This window comes from Anser cygnoides, chromosome 4 (assembly GCF_040182565.1).
Source record: "Anser cygnoides isolate HZ-2024a breed goose chromosome 4, Taihu_goose_T2T_genome, whole genome shotgun sequence".
NCBI lineage: Eukaryota > Metazoa > Chordata > Aves > Anseriformes > Anatidae > Anser > Anser cygnoides.
In genome coordinates, this window is record NC_089876.1 from 19,496,664 (window position 1) to 19,512,792 (window position 16,129).

General features: G+C 45.7%; 1 protein-coding gene across 7 annotated transcripts in view; it reads left to right on the plus strand.

Moving 5' to 3' along the window:
- Positions 1 to 3,020: 3,020 nt before the first annotated feature.
- RBPJ (recombination signal binding protein for immunoglobulin kappa J region) overlaps positions 3,021 to 16,129 on the plus strand; it is a 58,585-nt gene continuing 45,476 nt past the window's right edge. The window contains exon 1 of one of the 7 annotated variants that reach the window (XM_066995729.1): positions 3,021 to 3,126. In XM_066995729.1, coding sequence (XP_066851830.1) covers positions 3,107 to 3,126 — 20 coding nt within the window. In that variant the 5' untranslated portion in view covers positions 3,021 to 3,106. The other 6 variants (XM_066995732.1, XM_048046844.2, XM_048046846.2 and 3 more) reach the window with 6 other exon arrangements.

Consider the following 16,129-nt stretch of genomic DNA (forward strand, 5'->3'; position numbering starts at 1 on the left):
TCTTGCAAGCTTTGTAGTTATATTTGTTCCCCTACCTCAGCTCCGGAGGTGTTTACCTTCAATACAGATCAGAAAGGGGGGTCTAGTTCACTGAGGTATGAGATGCTTTCAGTTTCCACTAAAGGCAACTGAAATTGCACACACTGTACCATGTGAAATAAGAACTTTTAGCAACGAGGAGAAAATCCAATGCATGAACAATAGTAAGAAAAGAAAGAAAGAAAGAAAGAAAGAAAGAAAGAAAGAAAGAAAGAAAGAAAGAAAGAAAGAAAGAAAGAAAGAAAGAAAGAGAAAGAAGGAAGGAAGGAAGGAAGGAAGGAAGGAAGGAAGGAAGGAAGGAAGGAAGGAAGGAAGGAAGGAAGGAAAGAAAAAGAAAGAGAGAGAGAGAGAGAAAGAAAGAAAGAAAGAAAGAAAGAAAGAAAGAAAGAAAGAAAGAAAGAAAGAAAGAAAGAAAGAAAAAGAAAGAGAAAGAAAGAAAGAGAGAAAAAAGAAAGAGAAAGGAAAGAAGGAAGGAAGAAAGAAGGAAGGAAAGAAAGAAAGAAAGAAAGAAAGAAAGAAAGAAAAGAAAGAAAGAAAGAAAGAAAGAAAGAAAGAAAGAAAGAAAGAAAGAAAGAAAGAAAGAAAGAAAGAAACTAAACACACCACTGTGGTTTTATTGTCTTTCCTTCCACCTCAAGATCTTCATATAATTTCAGGCTATTGTTTTTGATGTGAACAGTATTCCTGGCCTTTTGCACTACAGATTGTTTATGACTGAAAAGAAAGGAAAAAAATCAATGTTTGTTTGTTTTATAATGTACCTCTGTCAGTGATGGAAAGGACTACAGTCATTTCTGTTATTATTCTTCAAAATAATATACCTGCTCCAGTATCCAATTAATTTGATTATTAGTCAAAATGACTTCTTTGTAAAATATTAAGAGTCTAGACATGGCATATTATTGTGTGCTGTATTTTTAGATCTTCCAGTTCAATTCAAAACACAGTAAAAGAGGGGCCCCAGAAAATGACCATCTAGAGACAGGCCATGGCAAATATCCAGGAACCATTCTTAACGGAACGGAGCTAGCATGAGCTGAGATCATTCTTTAGCCTTGGAGGGAAAAAAAAAAAAAAAAAAAAAGACAAGATGTTTTTAGGAAGAGATTTCCAAAGGGATTATGAGTTGCTCTTCACAAACAATACAGAGGATTTCCAGTATGCATCGTGCTTTTGACAAGAGCTGCGCCTTCATGGCTCCTTCGTGGAGCCAATCAACGTCATTTCGTAACTCCTTTCAGAAGGGGAAATCATGATGGGGAAAAGTGCCTTTGATAATAGCAAACAATAGCTGTTTGTACAGTGAGCAGAATTACAGTAAACCTGGTGGCCAAACGATCTCTTAGAGCATGCCTTTATACATCTGACACATTCATTGAATTAGTATGAGTGTACTTAGGAAAGACATCAAACTAATGGTGTTACTGAAAATGTTCTCGCTTTTCCTACCTTGGGAAACAGCAGAGGTATGGAGGTGAAGTAATAAAAATGATGCACTTTTTGGAGTCTCAGGGGATCTTTAAATCTATGTTGAATATGTATTTGAAGTTAAATTGATATGCTATACTAAAGGCATGAAGAGGTTGAATGGATAGCATAGAATCCAAGTCAGAAAGGGATTAACTTTCAGACAGTCCTCTAATGGACTTGAAATGGTCATGTTGTTAAGTGGATCCAAGATCAGGCTCGTCTCATTTTGTTATGTCAAGATGTTGGAGCACACCCAGGTCCTTTCTTTTTGCAGATACCTTCTTGTTACATCATCCACACTGAGACTTCTGAGAGGTCAGTACAAGAGTCACTTTATTGGTCTGGGTCTTAGCAGACTCCAAAATTACCTGCTAAACAAATATATCTTGCCCGGAGAGGTTGTGGATGCCCCATCCCTGGAGGTGTTTTGAGGCCAGGTTAGATGAGACCCTGGGCAACCTGATCTGGTGGGTGGTGTCCCTGCCTATGGCACGGGGGTTGGAACTGGGTGATCTCTGAGGTCCCTTCCAACCCAGGCCATCCTATGATTTTATATTCTTATGCCTTTTGGTTGTAGAAAACACCAAAATTAAGAAAATAGGCTTTTTATTAAAATTTATTTTTCAAAAATGTGATGATTTTATGTAAGAAATGGGAGCAGTCCTTGGAGTACCCACACCTCTGAAGCCTGATCTCCAACCCCTGGTTTGTAGAAGAATTTATTTTCTGGCTGGTTTCTGGGCTCTGCGTGAGGAGACTTTTGAACTGAAGAGTTAAGAACGAAGGGACGTTTGGTGTGCACTCCCACGGGGAGCTACGGAGGGCGAGGATACGGCCTTTTAGGCTTTAGGCGGCAGCCCGCACCGCTGAGGTGACGGACCCGGTCAGGCCCGTGGCGGACAAGCCCCGGGGGCTCCACACAGCCCCCCCGGCCGAGCCCAGCCCCTCACCACCCCCGGGGCTGGCCGAGCCCCAACATGGCGGCGGGACCCCACCGGACCCTGCCGCGGGCTCGAGGCGCGGCGCGCGCCGCCGGCCCTCACCCGGCACACGGCGGGCGGGCCCACCGCGCCTCCCGCGGGGGGGGAGCTCGGGGTAAGGGGGTGGTGAGGAGGAGGCAGCCGCCAGCCCCCCGCCTGCCGCCGCTACCGGGAGGCTCTGCTAGCCGTGCTGGCAGCCACCCCCCTGCTGCCGCCCCGCGCGGTTTGCGGGCAGTGCCGCTGTCCTCCCCCCCGCTGTCCCCGCGTTGGTTCGGCCCGCCCCGCCCCGCCCCGCCCGCCGGGCAGCCAGACGCACGAGCGGGCAGAGGGAATCCCCACCACCCAGCTCTCGCGAGACTCCCCTCACTGCCCTCTACCCAGCGCAGCGCGCTCTCGCGAGACCTCGCCGGTTCCCACGCCGGGGCTGTTGTGTCTGAGGGGAGAGCCCGGGCGCTGAGTGGGCGGCGCGCGCGCGCGCGCGCGCGCGTGTGTCTCCCGGCCTCCGCGCATGCGCGCTGCCATCCCGGGGAGGGGAGGCGTAAGGGGAGCGGGGAAGGGGGGGGGGGGGAGGAGGCAGCTCTCGCGAGAGTAGGAGTTTTGGCGAGAGTTTGTGGAAGATGGCGCCTGTTGTGACAGGGTAAGTGCGGGGGGACGGCGGCGCCGCGCCGGGAGCGCCGCGCTCCGGGGGGCCCCCGCCCGCCGCCCGCCCGGCCCCTGCCCGCCGCCGGCCCCGCCGCCGCCTCGGGGAGCCCGGGGGCGGCCTCCGGGGGCTGTGCGGGCGGGCCCCGGCCAGCCGAGCCCCCGCCGTCGGGGTCCCCCCCGGGTGGGCGCAAGGCTCTGAGGGGCGCGGGGCGCGGGGCAGGGCCTGCGGGGCTGCCCCCGGGCTCCCTGAGGCGGCCCGGCCGCGTTCCGCCCCCCCCCCCCCCCTCCCCGGGCTGCGCCGCCTGAGGGGCTCCGGGCTCGGGGCTCGTCTTCACGGGTCCCCGAGGGGTGGCGTGGGCCCGGCTGTGCCCCCCCGAGATGCCGCAGCCCGGCTCCGCTCGCACCCAGGCTGCTGCCCCGGCCGCAGGCTGGGAGCCGCGGTCCTGCCCTGCCTCAGCCCCCGGCCGGGCTCAGCGCCCCCGGGCCCCCGCACGGCTGCTGGGGTGCGGGCAGGCTGCGGGTCCTGCCGGCCAGGCAGCCCCTCTGTCGGGGCGCGGGGCGAAACTGCCCTTCCTCGCCTCCCCTTCGTCCCCCTTCCCCGCTCCCTGGGCTTTGCTGGGCTTTCTCAGCTCCTGATGTTGCATGGCCGAGGGGAGCAGGCTCCCCGCCCCACTAAGCCACCGTGGATCGCAATGAATGATAGCTGCCGACCCTTTCAGCCACGCTGGGTAATAGCTAATCGTGGCTAGCCCTCTGCAGTGTGTGTCACTGTAACCAGCGACACCCTCGTAGCCACCTACAGCCCGTGGATAATAACAGACACGCTGCTGGCGCACAGCGTCCGATCTCACCTGCAGTGTTACACTGAGTATTGCCACCCTTGCCACATCTTGAGTGCTCCTGCTTATTGTAAAGGCCGTGCCTGTAGTTTTGGACCGTGCTGGACATGTGTAACCTCCTATATGCCGAGGGAAGGGACAGCAGGAGAAGAGCAGGCCATGTCTGCGCTCCACCTGTTTGTTCCAAATGACATTGTGAGCGGTGAAAGCACCGCCGAGCCTTTCTAAAAAGTGGACCTTATTTTGTGATTTCACAGCGTGCCTGTGACCTTCTGTCTTCCCCGTGGGATTACATTGTCTCCAGCATGGGCTATGTGGTTAGAGAGCGCAACAGCCTGCTTGGGGGTGGGGTGGAGTTGGTGGTTGATGCTTTTGTTCTCGTGGAGAAGGTAGCATTATGGTATTTTGTTGTTTTGTTTGGCTGCAGCAGTGTTTCCAATTCCTCGCTTTTGTCTGTCGAAAACTATATCGAAGCTCTTGCTTGATTTCTCTTCTGATAAAGGCATCTTGCGGCTCGTACACATTTTCCCAATTAAATGTTCTTTGGTGAAGCTGGTCTTATTTGTTATGGTTCCTGGGGTGTGCTATTTTAGAGGTTAGAGTTGAAAGAAGGAAAGAAATGCTTTTAAAGTTTGCTGCAAGTAGTAGTCTGTGTCCTAGTTAGCAATTAAGCTTTTCCATGTTTCTGTTAGTTTACTCATCTGAATATTTGGGCTCCATTTCCTTTTGTTTATTGATTATTACAGGTTTGTCAGAAATGTTCTCGTGCTTATGACGTTACAGTTAGCCTTCGTGGAAATACGTTAAAATATTGAGAATAACAGACGCTGTATTTCTTTTTTAAATGGGCGATCAAATTAAAAAAGCGTTTTAACAAGAATGCAAAAAACTGTTCTGGATTTTAACCCTGAAGTTACTGTTCAAAACCTGTAAGTTGAGTAATTCTCTGAAAAAGTTGTCTCATTTTCTTGTTGTTTATTACTTTTAACATTGATAAAAAGAAGTATGTTAAGATCGGTCAACGTTGTAGCTAGATTGCATCGAGGAGCCTGGGGTTTTTATGTATGAGTGTTTTTGGGTTACAGCTGTGATGCTGAGCTGTTTGTGTACATTAGCACACCCGACACGATTTGACGATACTCCAGTAACTGACTTTTTTCCAAGTAAGTCAGTAAAAATGGTTTTTCTTTCTCGGCTGTTCTGCAAAAGCTGGGTATTAAGCAGGAAAAAAAAAAGTGCTTGAAATTAAAAAGCTGTAACTGAAGTCTGTAGTGCCCAAATAGTGCCTGGTATTTGACTGAGCAGCGTGCCTTTCTTATGGGTGCTCGAACGTTGAGATAAAGCGCATGGTTTTTCCATAGCCAGTGCAGGCTGCGTGTGAAAACGCAGCTTTTCCTGCGAAAGCTGCACGCCTGAGCCTAAAGTGTGGTTTGTGCAGTGCTGGGTGGGATAGTGTGAATTTACTAGAGTAATTCTGGGGGGAGTCAGGGTACGATAGCAGTTTATTACCTGCAGCACGTTGCACGCTTCTCGCATCGTGAGGAACGGTGCGATCAAAACTGCTGGCGTGTACAGGATGGCTGAAAGCCCACGGTGTCAGAACTGCGGCTAATAAGGTACGCAGAAACTGGGGGCCGGTTACTGAAAATGAACTGTTTGTAAGGCGATTTTAAACAAAGTGGGTAATTTAGGGCTGCAATGGTAGGATAGTGTTTGGGGATTCTGTGGAGCATTTTTGGCTTGTGAGCAGTTTAGGGAAACTCGATGTTTTAAGATGGCAAAATTAATGAAAATGTTAGTTAACTGGAGTTGCACGTTTTGGGTGCAAAGTGCTTTGTTTAAATAGTTACTGATACTACAAAAATACCTTTAGGTCTTGATTAGCTCGAAAATTGCTGTGCTAGGCTTATTGCAACAATGTGACAGAATCTCTGCTCTTAAAAACTTATTTTTAAGTCATTTTAAAATGGCTTAAAAAGTGGAGTGGTGTCTTCTGTGGCTTGCTCTCTAGTCTGGGACAACCCCGTCTGTAAAATATCAGAAAAAAAAGCAAGAAGCCGTTGCCAAAAACCTTTGCAAAGATTTCTGTACCAGCAAGAGAGTAAAAAAAATTGTAGAGAGTAGATAAAAATGGTAAATGCTAGCCATAAGTTTGAGTACTCGATTACCAGTGAAAACCGTTGTAATAGCAGTAAACAAGACAGTATTTGGGTTATTTTTCGAGCAGCTTTCAGATAAACCCTGAAAAAAAGACGGTAACAACCGCACAGGCTTCTCCCGGGTACAGGGTTTTCCAGAGGCTCTGTAGACAAGTGTTTTAGTAACACATTTCTAAATACCAGGCTGCTAGGTGCCTGAATTAGTCACCCCGAAGTTGGGTGGCGAAGAGGTGTTTCCTGAACACCAGGCGACTTCAGGGTGAGGGAAGACGCCGCAGATCTGTGGTGGCACAGGAGAGTGCTTGGCACCAGGTGGAAACGTGAGAGGGCGCTCGCTGAAAGCTGCCCCTTCTGCGTCCTGGTCAGCCGTGTGAGGAGGGGGTTCACCAGCAAGGGTCTGGAAGTAGAGGGTGAAGCGGGTGCTGCTGGAGAGGTGGGAGGGGAGGAGGACTTGTGTGACCCGACGTCGGTCTGAAAAAGCTGCCTGGAGAGGGATGTTCAGAGTAAACAGCAGGGTCAGCTCTGCGTTTTGGAAGGGTGCTTCGGTAGTTGGGATGTGAGCCGTTGTGGTCACAGGATAAAATTTAACCTACTAAAGGCAGATCTTAGCGACATGGGTCTCAAAACCTGTAGGTCTGAGGACGTATAGAGAGCCACGGTTTGAGGGCTGATGCTTTAGGAGTCCCGAAAGGCAGCGACTTGCCGCGGTGGAAAGGAGGCTGGAGCAGTGACAGAGCCTGTCAGGCCCGTGTTTTGTCTGGGCTGGGGCTGAGCTGATAGCGAGGCATCTGGACGGAGAGACTGGTGGCGCCAGCCAAGGTGCTCGCTCGGTCAAACACTGCAGATACGGCGTAGAAAGTGTGTTTCTGATTTGTTGGCAAGCAGGCAGTAGCTTCATGTGGTGCTAGGTGAGGTGGAGGGGAATGGAAGGAAAGGGATGTGAGACAGGCTGCTAAGTAGTTCGTAAAAGAGTAAAGGTGAACGGGGATGCTCCTCCAGAAGGATGTGCTGAAAGGAAAATGAGAGCGATAAGGGCTGAGTCACGAGAGGAACGGGGCCAAGGGAGTCAGGGAGAATATTTCCGGCGAAGAAGCGCTGCTGATAGTCCGGGTGATTGGCAGGGCTGGCGAGATAAGAGCTGTACCTGGATCCGGAGCCGCGTCGCAGCGGTGGCTGCAAGAGGTCTTCCTGAGAACGGTGTCCGTGGAGCTCAGGGGCTGGAGAATGGATTATGTGGACTGCAGGAGTAGGATCCAAGGAATGGGATCTTCGGGCTACACTTTTTACTGTTGCTGGAGGTTTAAACATAGCGCTTATTAAGATTTGAGTAATAGCATAACCGTGGCTATTGTGTTGTGTGCGCACACATCATGAGTGCTAAAGGTTGTTGGGAGAAACTCATTTACAATCAAATGAGTAGATGGTTTTGTGTGACTAACATTTAAATCATTATCAAGGGGCATGTCAGCGTCTTCGTTCTGGCTATTGGGAAATCTCTGTGAGCACTGTGTTCCTGAGAGAGTCTTCTGAGATGCCTACAAATGCTCTTCTCACCGCTCGTAGGCTCGGCAGGAGCGATTTTATGACGTTAAGCTCTCGATTAGGATTTTGCTCCCATTGTTTATTCGTTGTTTTAAGTAGCTCTTAGTCATTTCGGACTTATTGTAGTTGATGTATGGCACAAGGAAGCTTTGAAAATCATCTTTTTATAGCTTGATTTCTCTAGAAATAGGCTGTAGTCTGTTTTAATAGGCATAAAATGCGTTGGCTTTTTAAACTGCTACTTAAAAGGCAGAATCCTTTACCAGTATCTCTGTGCAGAGAGAGCTCTGATTCTCTACTATGAATTACACAAACGATTTGTGAGTGGGAGAGAACACTCTTTCTTTCCTCTGACTTGCTACATTCTACTTTGCAGTAGTAATTCATTCGAGTTTTTTTTATCATTATTAGGAACTCAAACGATTTCTACATTTAAAAAGAGCGCACAAAGAAGCTAAAGTAGCCTGCAGCAGCAGTGGCTTGTGAAGGCTTTCTGCAAGACCTGCTGCACCTTCATGTGCACGGGCTTGGAAAAAAGCTTTTAGGAACTCATTCTTTGAGTTACTTAAAAGAGTACAGTTACATTATAAAGAGTATACTTAAGGTGGGTGCACTACATAGCTATTCTGTGGGTTTTGGTAAAATTGAGCAGAGAAATTGTAGTTTTAGATGTGTAAAGTACGTGCTCAACACAAGTATTGTGTCTTACGCAATGCATGTCAACGTCTGTTGGGAATGGAGAACGTAGTTGATCCCACATACTAGCTTCACATGTGGAGAGCAAATCATGTCAGCAGAATTTTAAAGTTTGGGGCCATCCTTTTTCTGTTGGCAGTGCTGATCACCCTGAATGCTTTGGCTGTTAATTGCAAGCACGTTATTAACTGACCTGTGTGGCGCTGGGATGTGCTGAATCGCTGCCTCCCAAGAGCATTTCCCAGGGAAGGCGTACTTCTAAGTGCTTTTTGTTTTATTTTTAGTTTACATTATTGCGCTATTAAAAGAAAAAAAAAAAAGCAACTGTAGCATCTGCCTGCATTTAAAGGGTTGCTTATTTTTTCCTGTATGCTTAGATAAAGAGGGGAAAAAGATAAACATCACTAGCTGCATTGTTGGATGAAATTAATTCTGTTTGCACAACTGCGTATGCCTTTTAAGTCTGTTATTTCAAGGCAAATTTACAGTTACAGATGCAAAATCGTATTTCTGAACTTACTGAGGTTTCATTTTTATGTAAAATGCTTATGACCTAATATTGTACAGCTGTCATATTTGTCTTGAACGTAATTGCAGAAAGAACTCAGTAAGATCATACGAGGCAAGGAAGTAATATGGTGTTACGGTCATTCCTTTCCAGCATACAAGCTCAGAAGAGGAAACAGCTGATAAATTTCAAGAGAAAATTATTAATAGAAAGTAGCAATTTCCATATCATTATATCCTTACCGAGTCGTGGAAAAGTAAACGCGAAGCTCGGAGTTTGACATTATCTCATTTCCTGGGGTTCTGCTTGTGTTGTGGTGCTTTTTACTCATAATTCGCGCGCGTGCGAGTGTGTGTGTGTGTGTGTGTTTTGTGGTTGCTACTTTTTTTTTTTTTTTAAATGTGAAGTACCCTTCCCAACCTGAAGAAACTCTTTCATCGCCTGTTTGTGTGTGACATCACAGGCCGCTTTGCAGAGCCAGGATATAGTAAGCAATTTAAAATAATCTCGTTTTCTGAAAAAATACTTGGTACTCTTCTGCTGCGGTGGTTAACCAGATAGTGATACACATCTTCATGCTTGTAAATGCGTAAACTACGTGTTTGTGGCGGTAAACTCTGTTACCAAGAAGAGAGAGAAGATAGGGGTTTCAGTATGCACCATGTGAGAAATCCCTTGATTAAGACTGAATTTCTACATCTTTACAACACGCGGAGGCTGTAGCTTTGCAAGGATAACCGTTTTCGTTTCCCGTCTCATTTTTTTTCTAATTTTTGAAAAGTTTGATTTATCTATAACATTTTACCACTAGTTATACCAGTGTTTTACTATTCCAGTTACTCAGGTGGTTCAGTGAATGACATGATGCTGCGACATGATTTATTCTTTCTAAAGCGATCTGAAAATTTCGGTCTGCAGCATGTATCTACAGTAAGTTTGTCGAGCTCTTTTTTGAACGCGTCTTTGTATGTGAGTAAGTCTTGAAAACTTTCTTGCTGAATTTGTGTATTTCTGTAATGAGTGATTTAAAGTTATTGTCGTTGCTTTACTTGGAAAACGTGAAGGCATTAAGATGGTTGTATGGGAGTATAGTTTTCCTCCTTTTTGTTGCAACTGGACGACTGACTTGTATGAAGAGGCATTTAATCAGCACGTCCAAAATCCAGAGCACGTGTGGTAAAAGGCAGCGAGCTGTGTTGGCAGGTGGTCCTTTCTGACTGCTCCATGTGAGATTACACCTGTTACTTCATTTAATTGTTCTACGTCGGGTAGCGAGAGGCAAGAGTACGTATTGCAACGGGTCCTAGTCGGCGTTAATCTCGTTATTTATAGTTACTTGAATAGCAACACAAATATTTAATTTTATTTAATTTTCCATTAGGAGCACAGAAAAATGTGGGCATCTTTCAGTATGTGCCAGACAACGGTCTTTCTGCTGCTGTTCTTGATAAGATTGCTCGTTCTGTAGAACATTTATTTCATCTGCGCTTTTTTATAACTTGTACTTGTGGCATATTTCCAGTGCTTTGGGAGATTACCAGGAAGCCTGGTATCAGAAGGAAACTTGATCAGGCAGCCATGAAATTCAGAATTCTGTAAGCCTGACAGAGAGAACTGAATTGTGTAAAATACTGGTCCCTAATTTTTGCCGGGCCATAGTAACAGCGCAGAGTAAAAAATACTCTCTAGGCAATATCCTGCTTTCCTTTTCCTGGCAGCTCTTATTTTAACTCTGTAATTCAGTTTTGGCTGGGAGCAGTGGCAGAGGGTCTCGCAGGCAGCGTTGCTTTCGCAAGCTGTAGATTAGGAACTGCCCGTGTACAAAATAAGGTTAAACTTGTTTGCTCAGCAGCACAATTTGTGAAACGAAGCTTTTATCAGGTTTTGGTACAGCAGGGGGGAGTCTGCTGATGGGCTGCTGCTGTCCCCGGTGTTTTGACGCGAGGGGACCTTCACACTGGAGGTCTGGGCAATCCGAGGTGCTTGTGCTCGTTCTTGGCTCGTGCCGTTGCAGAAGGGATCTAAGGCCTGGCACAGCAGAATAAATAATAATTTAACTTACTCGGTTATCTTGTCATTGTTGTTCCAGCCGTCTGCGTAAAAGCCCTTCGTGTCCTGAACATCAGAAAGCAAGTGCAAAAAGCCAGTGACTTGCCAAGGTCAGACACAGGGTCGGTGGAGAGGTGGAAGCTCAGTTAGTGTCTCCCGGCCCTGTTCTCGTTGCCCCGTGTGCCTGGGGGCCCTGCCCTGGTGGGTTTGCTGCGTTTCGGCAGGTGGCATCGTGCCTTCCTCCCTGCTGCAGCTGGGTCACAGAGTGAAAGGTGCGCGGAAGGCATCGCGCTTCCTTAGGCATTCAACCTGCCTAACAAACAGATGTGGTAAAGAAGATGAAGTGTGACCGTGTCCGTAATAAATGTGTCTTGGTAGGAGTGGGGGATACTGGAACAGAGAGGTGCTGCTCTGGTGTAACTGCACCACAAGGAAGGGATGGGGCATGACCAGCGGATAAAGGCGAAGAAAGACAGAGTGGTGCTGTGGTGGGCTGGAGCCATGCCTTCATGCTCCAGAAGAAATTATTCTGTATAGGTATTTATTTTTAAAATTCAAAATCCTTTCCTGCTTTCCAATTCAGCCAGCCAACGCTGGCTTCAGTAGCGAGCGTAAGAATTCAGAAAAGAAGTTGTATTGAAAGCCTGGTATTATGCTGCGTGTGTGTTTCTTTTCACGCTCTTTTAGTTTTGTAGTAGATATACAGTGATGACTAGTAAAATCCTTAATAATGTAATATCTTCCAGAAGTGAGGGGGATATAGCAAAACTATTCTGGATGTGTCTTTTCTGTCCAAGTATTTTTCTGGCCAACCTTTTTTCTTTTGCTGTTCAGTGCTTCTTTGCCAGCACTGAGTCCTGGGGTGTTTTTATTTTCCTTTTTGCATTCCTTTTTTTTTTTTTTAAGATTGCCTGGTTGGTGTTGGTTTTGTTTTGTTTACATGTGAATTACAAATCTTTCGTCAATAAACTGTGCTGAGCAGTCAATCAAAATAAGCATTTGGGCTTAGGCTTCCTCTTTGGAAGAGGCTTGTGGCACATGGCACACTGTGACAAGCTGTGTCAGTCAGCACAGGTGATGCTGAATGAATCCTACTGATGATGTAAAAGCTAGGTTTTGAGAGATCTTTGGATAAGCACTGAACGTACAAGGGTGGCTCTTAGTTCCAGTATTAAGTGTTTTGCTGCTGGGTGTGGAGGTGAATGTGCTGGTTTATGGGTAAGTGTGACAGATGAATATTGTATAAAGAAAAAAGGGAGTTCTCCAGCTCTGAAGTGTATTTTGATTGTAAAGGTCATCAGAAATAGGAAAACTAAAGCATAAAGACTTATTTTCCTATGTTTTAATTATACCAGTGTTGGCCAAGTTAGTGTTCAGTTTTGATAACACAGTAAATAAAACCTGTGTTTGCAGTGCTTATGTTTTGGTAGTAACGCTCTCAAAATACGGAGAACTGCGTTAAAACAAACATGAGAACTGCACTAAAACAAACGTCACAACTTTCCGTATTTTTATTTGCAATGGGCAAAATACCTGTGTTTCACAATAGCTAGCAGACAAAACAAAGGAATGGTTATGAAATGATGCTTAAAAAAAGGTCTCGTTGGGAAGTTTTACAGCGAGCTTGCTGAAGGGGTAAGTCATACTTCGGATGATAGCAAAGGGAAGATGGATCAGGAGCTTACAGCCATGTCCAAGTGCTACAGGCTACTAGAAAGTAGAAGACAACTCGTTTTGTTGGATCCCTTGAGCTGGAAGGAAAATTGTTCTTCCTTCTGACTGGCTGCAGCATCGACATGGAGCTTTTGAGACAGCAGGAGGTGAAAGCTGACCTCGGAAGATGTGCTGAAGGTGCCTGTCGAGGCAGAGTTTGAAGCCAATGTGAGTGTGCATTGAATCTAGGCTGAATTTTCATATGGGAATAAAATGTACAAGAAGACTCTCTGGACATGCCGTGAGGGTTTCGCGTGTTCATATGGATACTTTTTGGATGAATTATTTTTTTTAATACCACGCAGTACTGTACAAACGATCAAAAAAAGAAGTCTTTCTCTGCTGTTTCACCTTACTGCTGTACGGCACTTCAAGTTAGCAGGAGACTTGTTTGACTCATCAGTTTGCATAGTCATGAAGGTCAGATTGCATCAGTTCAAATTTGGAAGTTTATCTTTTTCAGTTAGAACAGTTCTCAAAAAAAAAACACAACCAAAAACAAAAACCAGACCAACATTTTCCAGAAGTCATTAGGCAGTGATGAGTATTACGTCTGGAGAGATAAGAGACTTCTTCACTTACTAGAAGTCTGGTGCGTAGGGTTCAAGTTGTGGATATTGTTGTTTCATGTACTTTCTCAATACAGATTTTACTGGTTACACCTGTGATAACATTTGTTGTCTTCAGTATTTTCCCATGTATTGTCCTGATTTCAGGTGTTTTCCTTCAGTAATGGCAGCCTTTTCCCTAAGATGAAAGTTACTATCCTAGCAGCGTCCAAATTGCTGTCCCAGCTAATACCTTCTCCTGTTTGTTTTGAAATTAGTTGAAGAATGTTTATAGGCACTGCTTGATGTTCCCTTCCTCTAATTTGAATTCAGACTCAGTCAATGTTTCCTCTTGTTTTATATACGGGATATTGAGATATCTTTTATTATTTTTACCTAGCGACTTTCAGTCTTGTTCTCTCCTGAGTTTTGTGACCAGTTCTCGATTCGTTTTGCTCCTACATACCCTTTTTTATGGATCATCACACCAGAATATTTTATCTCCCCATTTTTTTTTCTGTGAAGTTTCTGTGTAAGCCCTGTTCTCTCTGTTCCTGGGCAGTTTGTGTCCAGTTGCCTTTGTTCAGAGCAGAACTTCCAGAGGACTTCCCAACTGGACTGTTCCCTACTCTGGATCCATCATGGTCTTTATTTCCCCCCAGGTCTGTTATTACTGGCCCTATAAGACTTAGGGTGTGCTTAGAGCATCACCACCATTATCTATGCAGTGGAAAAGTCACTGTTACTACTCAACCAATATAATATGCTAACAACTGTCTGCTTTAAGTCAAGTCCAAACCCTGTTCCTTGCTTTTGGGAACGTGGAGCTTGCCCAGATTGGTGTCCTCCATCACGAGAAAAGTCGTCTCTAATGAGTGCTTGTATGCTGCTCGCCTCCCAGCTGAAGTGCCCATTGCCATCATTCACAGAACTTGGGAGGACTGGGGAGAAGACAGGTTCAAGAACCTGAAATTATCTTTTGTAGCAAGAGACAAAATATGGATATGGAGCAACGAGGAAAATTAAGCTGTAAAGGAAAAGCAATAAAAAAATGTAATGATGTGAAGGCGGGGGTAGAAATAGTGGAGGAGCACTTTATTTCAGAGTTATTTCTTTTCACTTACCTCCTGTCTTTTGGCATATTGCAGTCCTCTTTGCCACGTTCGAAGTGTTTGGGAAGCTATTACTACTACATTTTTCTGCTCCTCCAAGGATGGATAAAATATAACTGAATGAATTGAGAGTTGCTGCAATCAGTTGCTAGTGGCTTTGTAGGAAATACATTGAAAGTTGGGAAGGAATGGGACACCTTGTTCTTACTAATATGATGCATTTCTAAAGCCACAGAGCTGGGAGAAAGGATTGCTTTTGAAATGCTGAAAGTAAACAAAGTGAAGCTGAGATCAGGTTTTGAAAGCTAAATTCTGTAGCTAAGCAGTGCCCTAAATGTGGGTGCGTGCATGCGGATAAGCTTCAGTTCAGGTCGTTTGTTATACAGCTTTGTTATAAATCTTGAATTAATATTTACTGTACACAACATCTCTCCTAATTTAGGATGGCTTAAAAGAGCACGTGTAACTTTCTCAATAAAATTGCATCTTTCTTTTTGCCTGGTTCACTGGTTCAGTACATTAGTTTTGCTTTTCCTAATACCTTTTCAGAACCTTACAGAAACTGTATTAATGCAGAGTGTTCTGATACAGATTAAAAACCAACAGTTCAATTTAAATATTTCTCTTCAGCATTTGTTCTCATCAGAGAAGGAATCTTCAGTAGCTTGTAGATTTTGCGATGCACTTGTCATGAACTTGCCTACTGCTGCTGCATCACAAAATCCTCTCATTTTAGAGGCTAACATCAAGATGTCACTGAAGGTGGGGTGCAGCAATGGTCCCTGATTTTTCAGCAATGAACTTGCTGCCTGTTTACTCTCTGGTTAAGCAGCTCACGTAGCCCTTTGGCTTAAAGCATTCCTCCATTCCACTGTTCATTTGGCAAGAAAATTCAAACAGGGATGTCCTGCGGACATCAGAACGGAATAATGGTTCTGACCAGCGAGCCTCGATGTGTGCAACCTTTCTGCTTCAATAAAAGGAACCTTTGAAAATTCAGTCTTGCAACACTGGATCATAATTGTAGAAACAGGAAGCAAGCGCTTAAGCTTTGTCCCAGATCTCCATTGCTCCTTGTGACTGTGGCCTCTTCCTTTTTTCAGCTGCCTTCTTAATTTCTGTCTTGGAAGCCAAAAGTAACTTCACGCTGCTCTCCGAAGAGTTGAGTCATTTATCAGGTTCTCCTTTGCCAAATATCTGTAATGGAATCCACTAAACTTTCTTCTTCCTGAGGCCGTTCAGCGCATTGTCCACTTGCTTTTTGCCTTTCCGTCTCATTCCTCTTGAATCTGTGCTATACAGCGCCTGCAGTTAGTGGTAGCTGTTAGAAACATCTTGAGGACTTTGAGTTCAAAGTGCCCTGGGTCTTGGCATGGTCTCATTCCTGTGATGAGCCTGTACTTATCTCTAGTTTCTGCACACTCCATCTGGAGGGTGGTATACGGGTTCGGCACACTTCCAGCAGTGGCCATAGTTTACTTGAAATGCTGGACTGTGTTAGTTTTTCATCCCCAAAACAACTGGGGTAACTGGAGCTCACAGGCTCTGTGTTCCTTGCGAAGAGTGGTGCGCAGGCAACGTGTTTTACTGTGTTCCCAAAGCTTAGAAGCACCTGGGGCTGTATTGCATGGGGCCAAAGCACAACTACTGGCACTCTCAGAAGCTCTCTTTTCTTACGTAATTAAATGAGCTTTCTGAAAAGCAGCTACACGGCCAGTGGAGCTTCCTTGTGCTTTCCCTTTTGGTTGCGGAGGGGTTCGTGTTACCACGTGGCGCTGGCCGGCTGGCTGAGCCGTGGCATCCCAGCGCAGTGGGCAGGTCAGGAGGGAGTA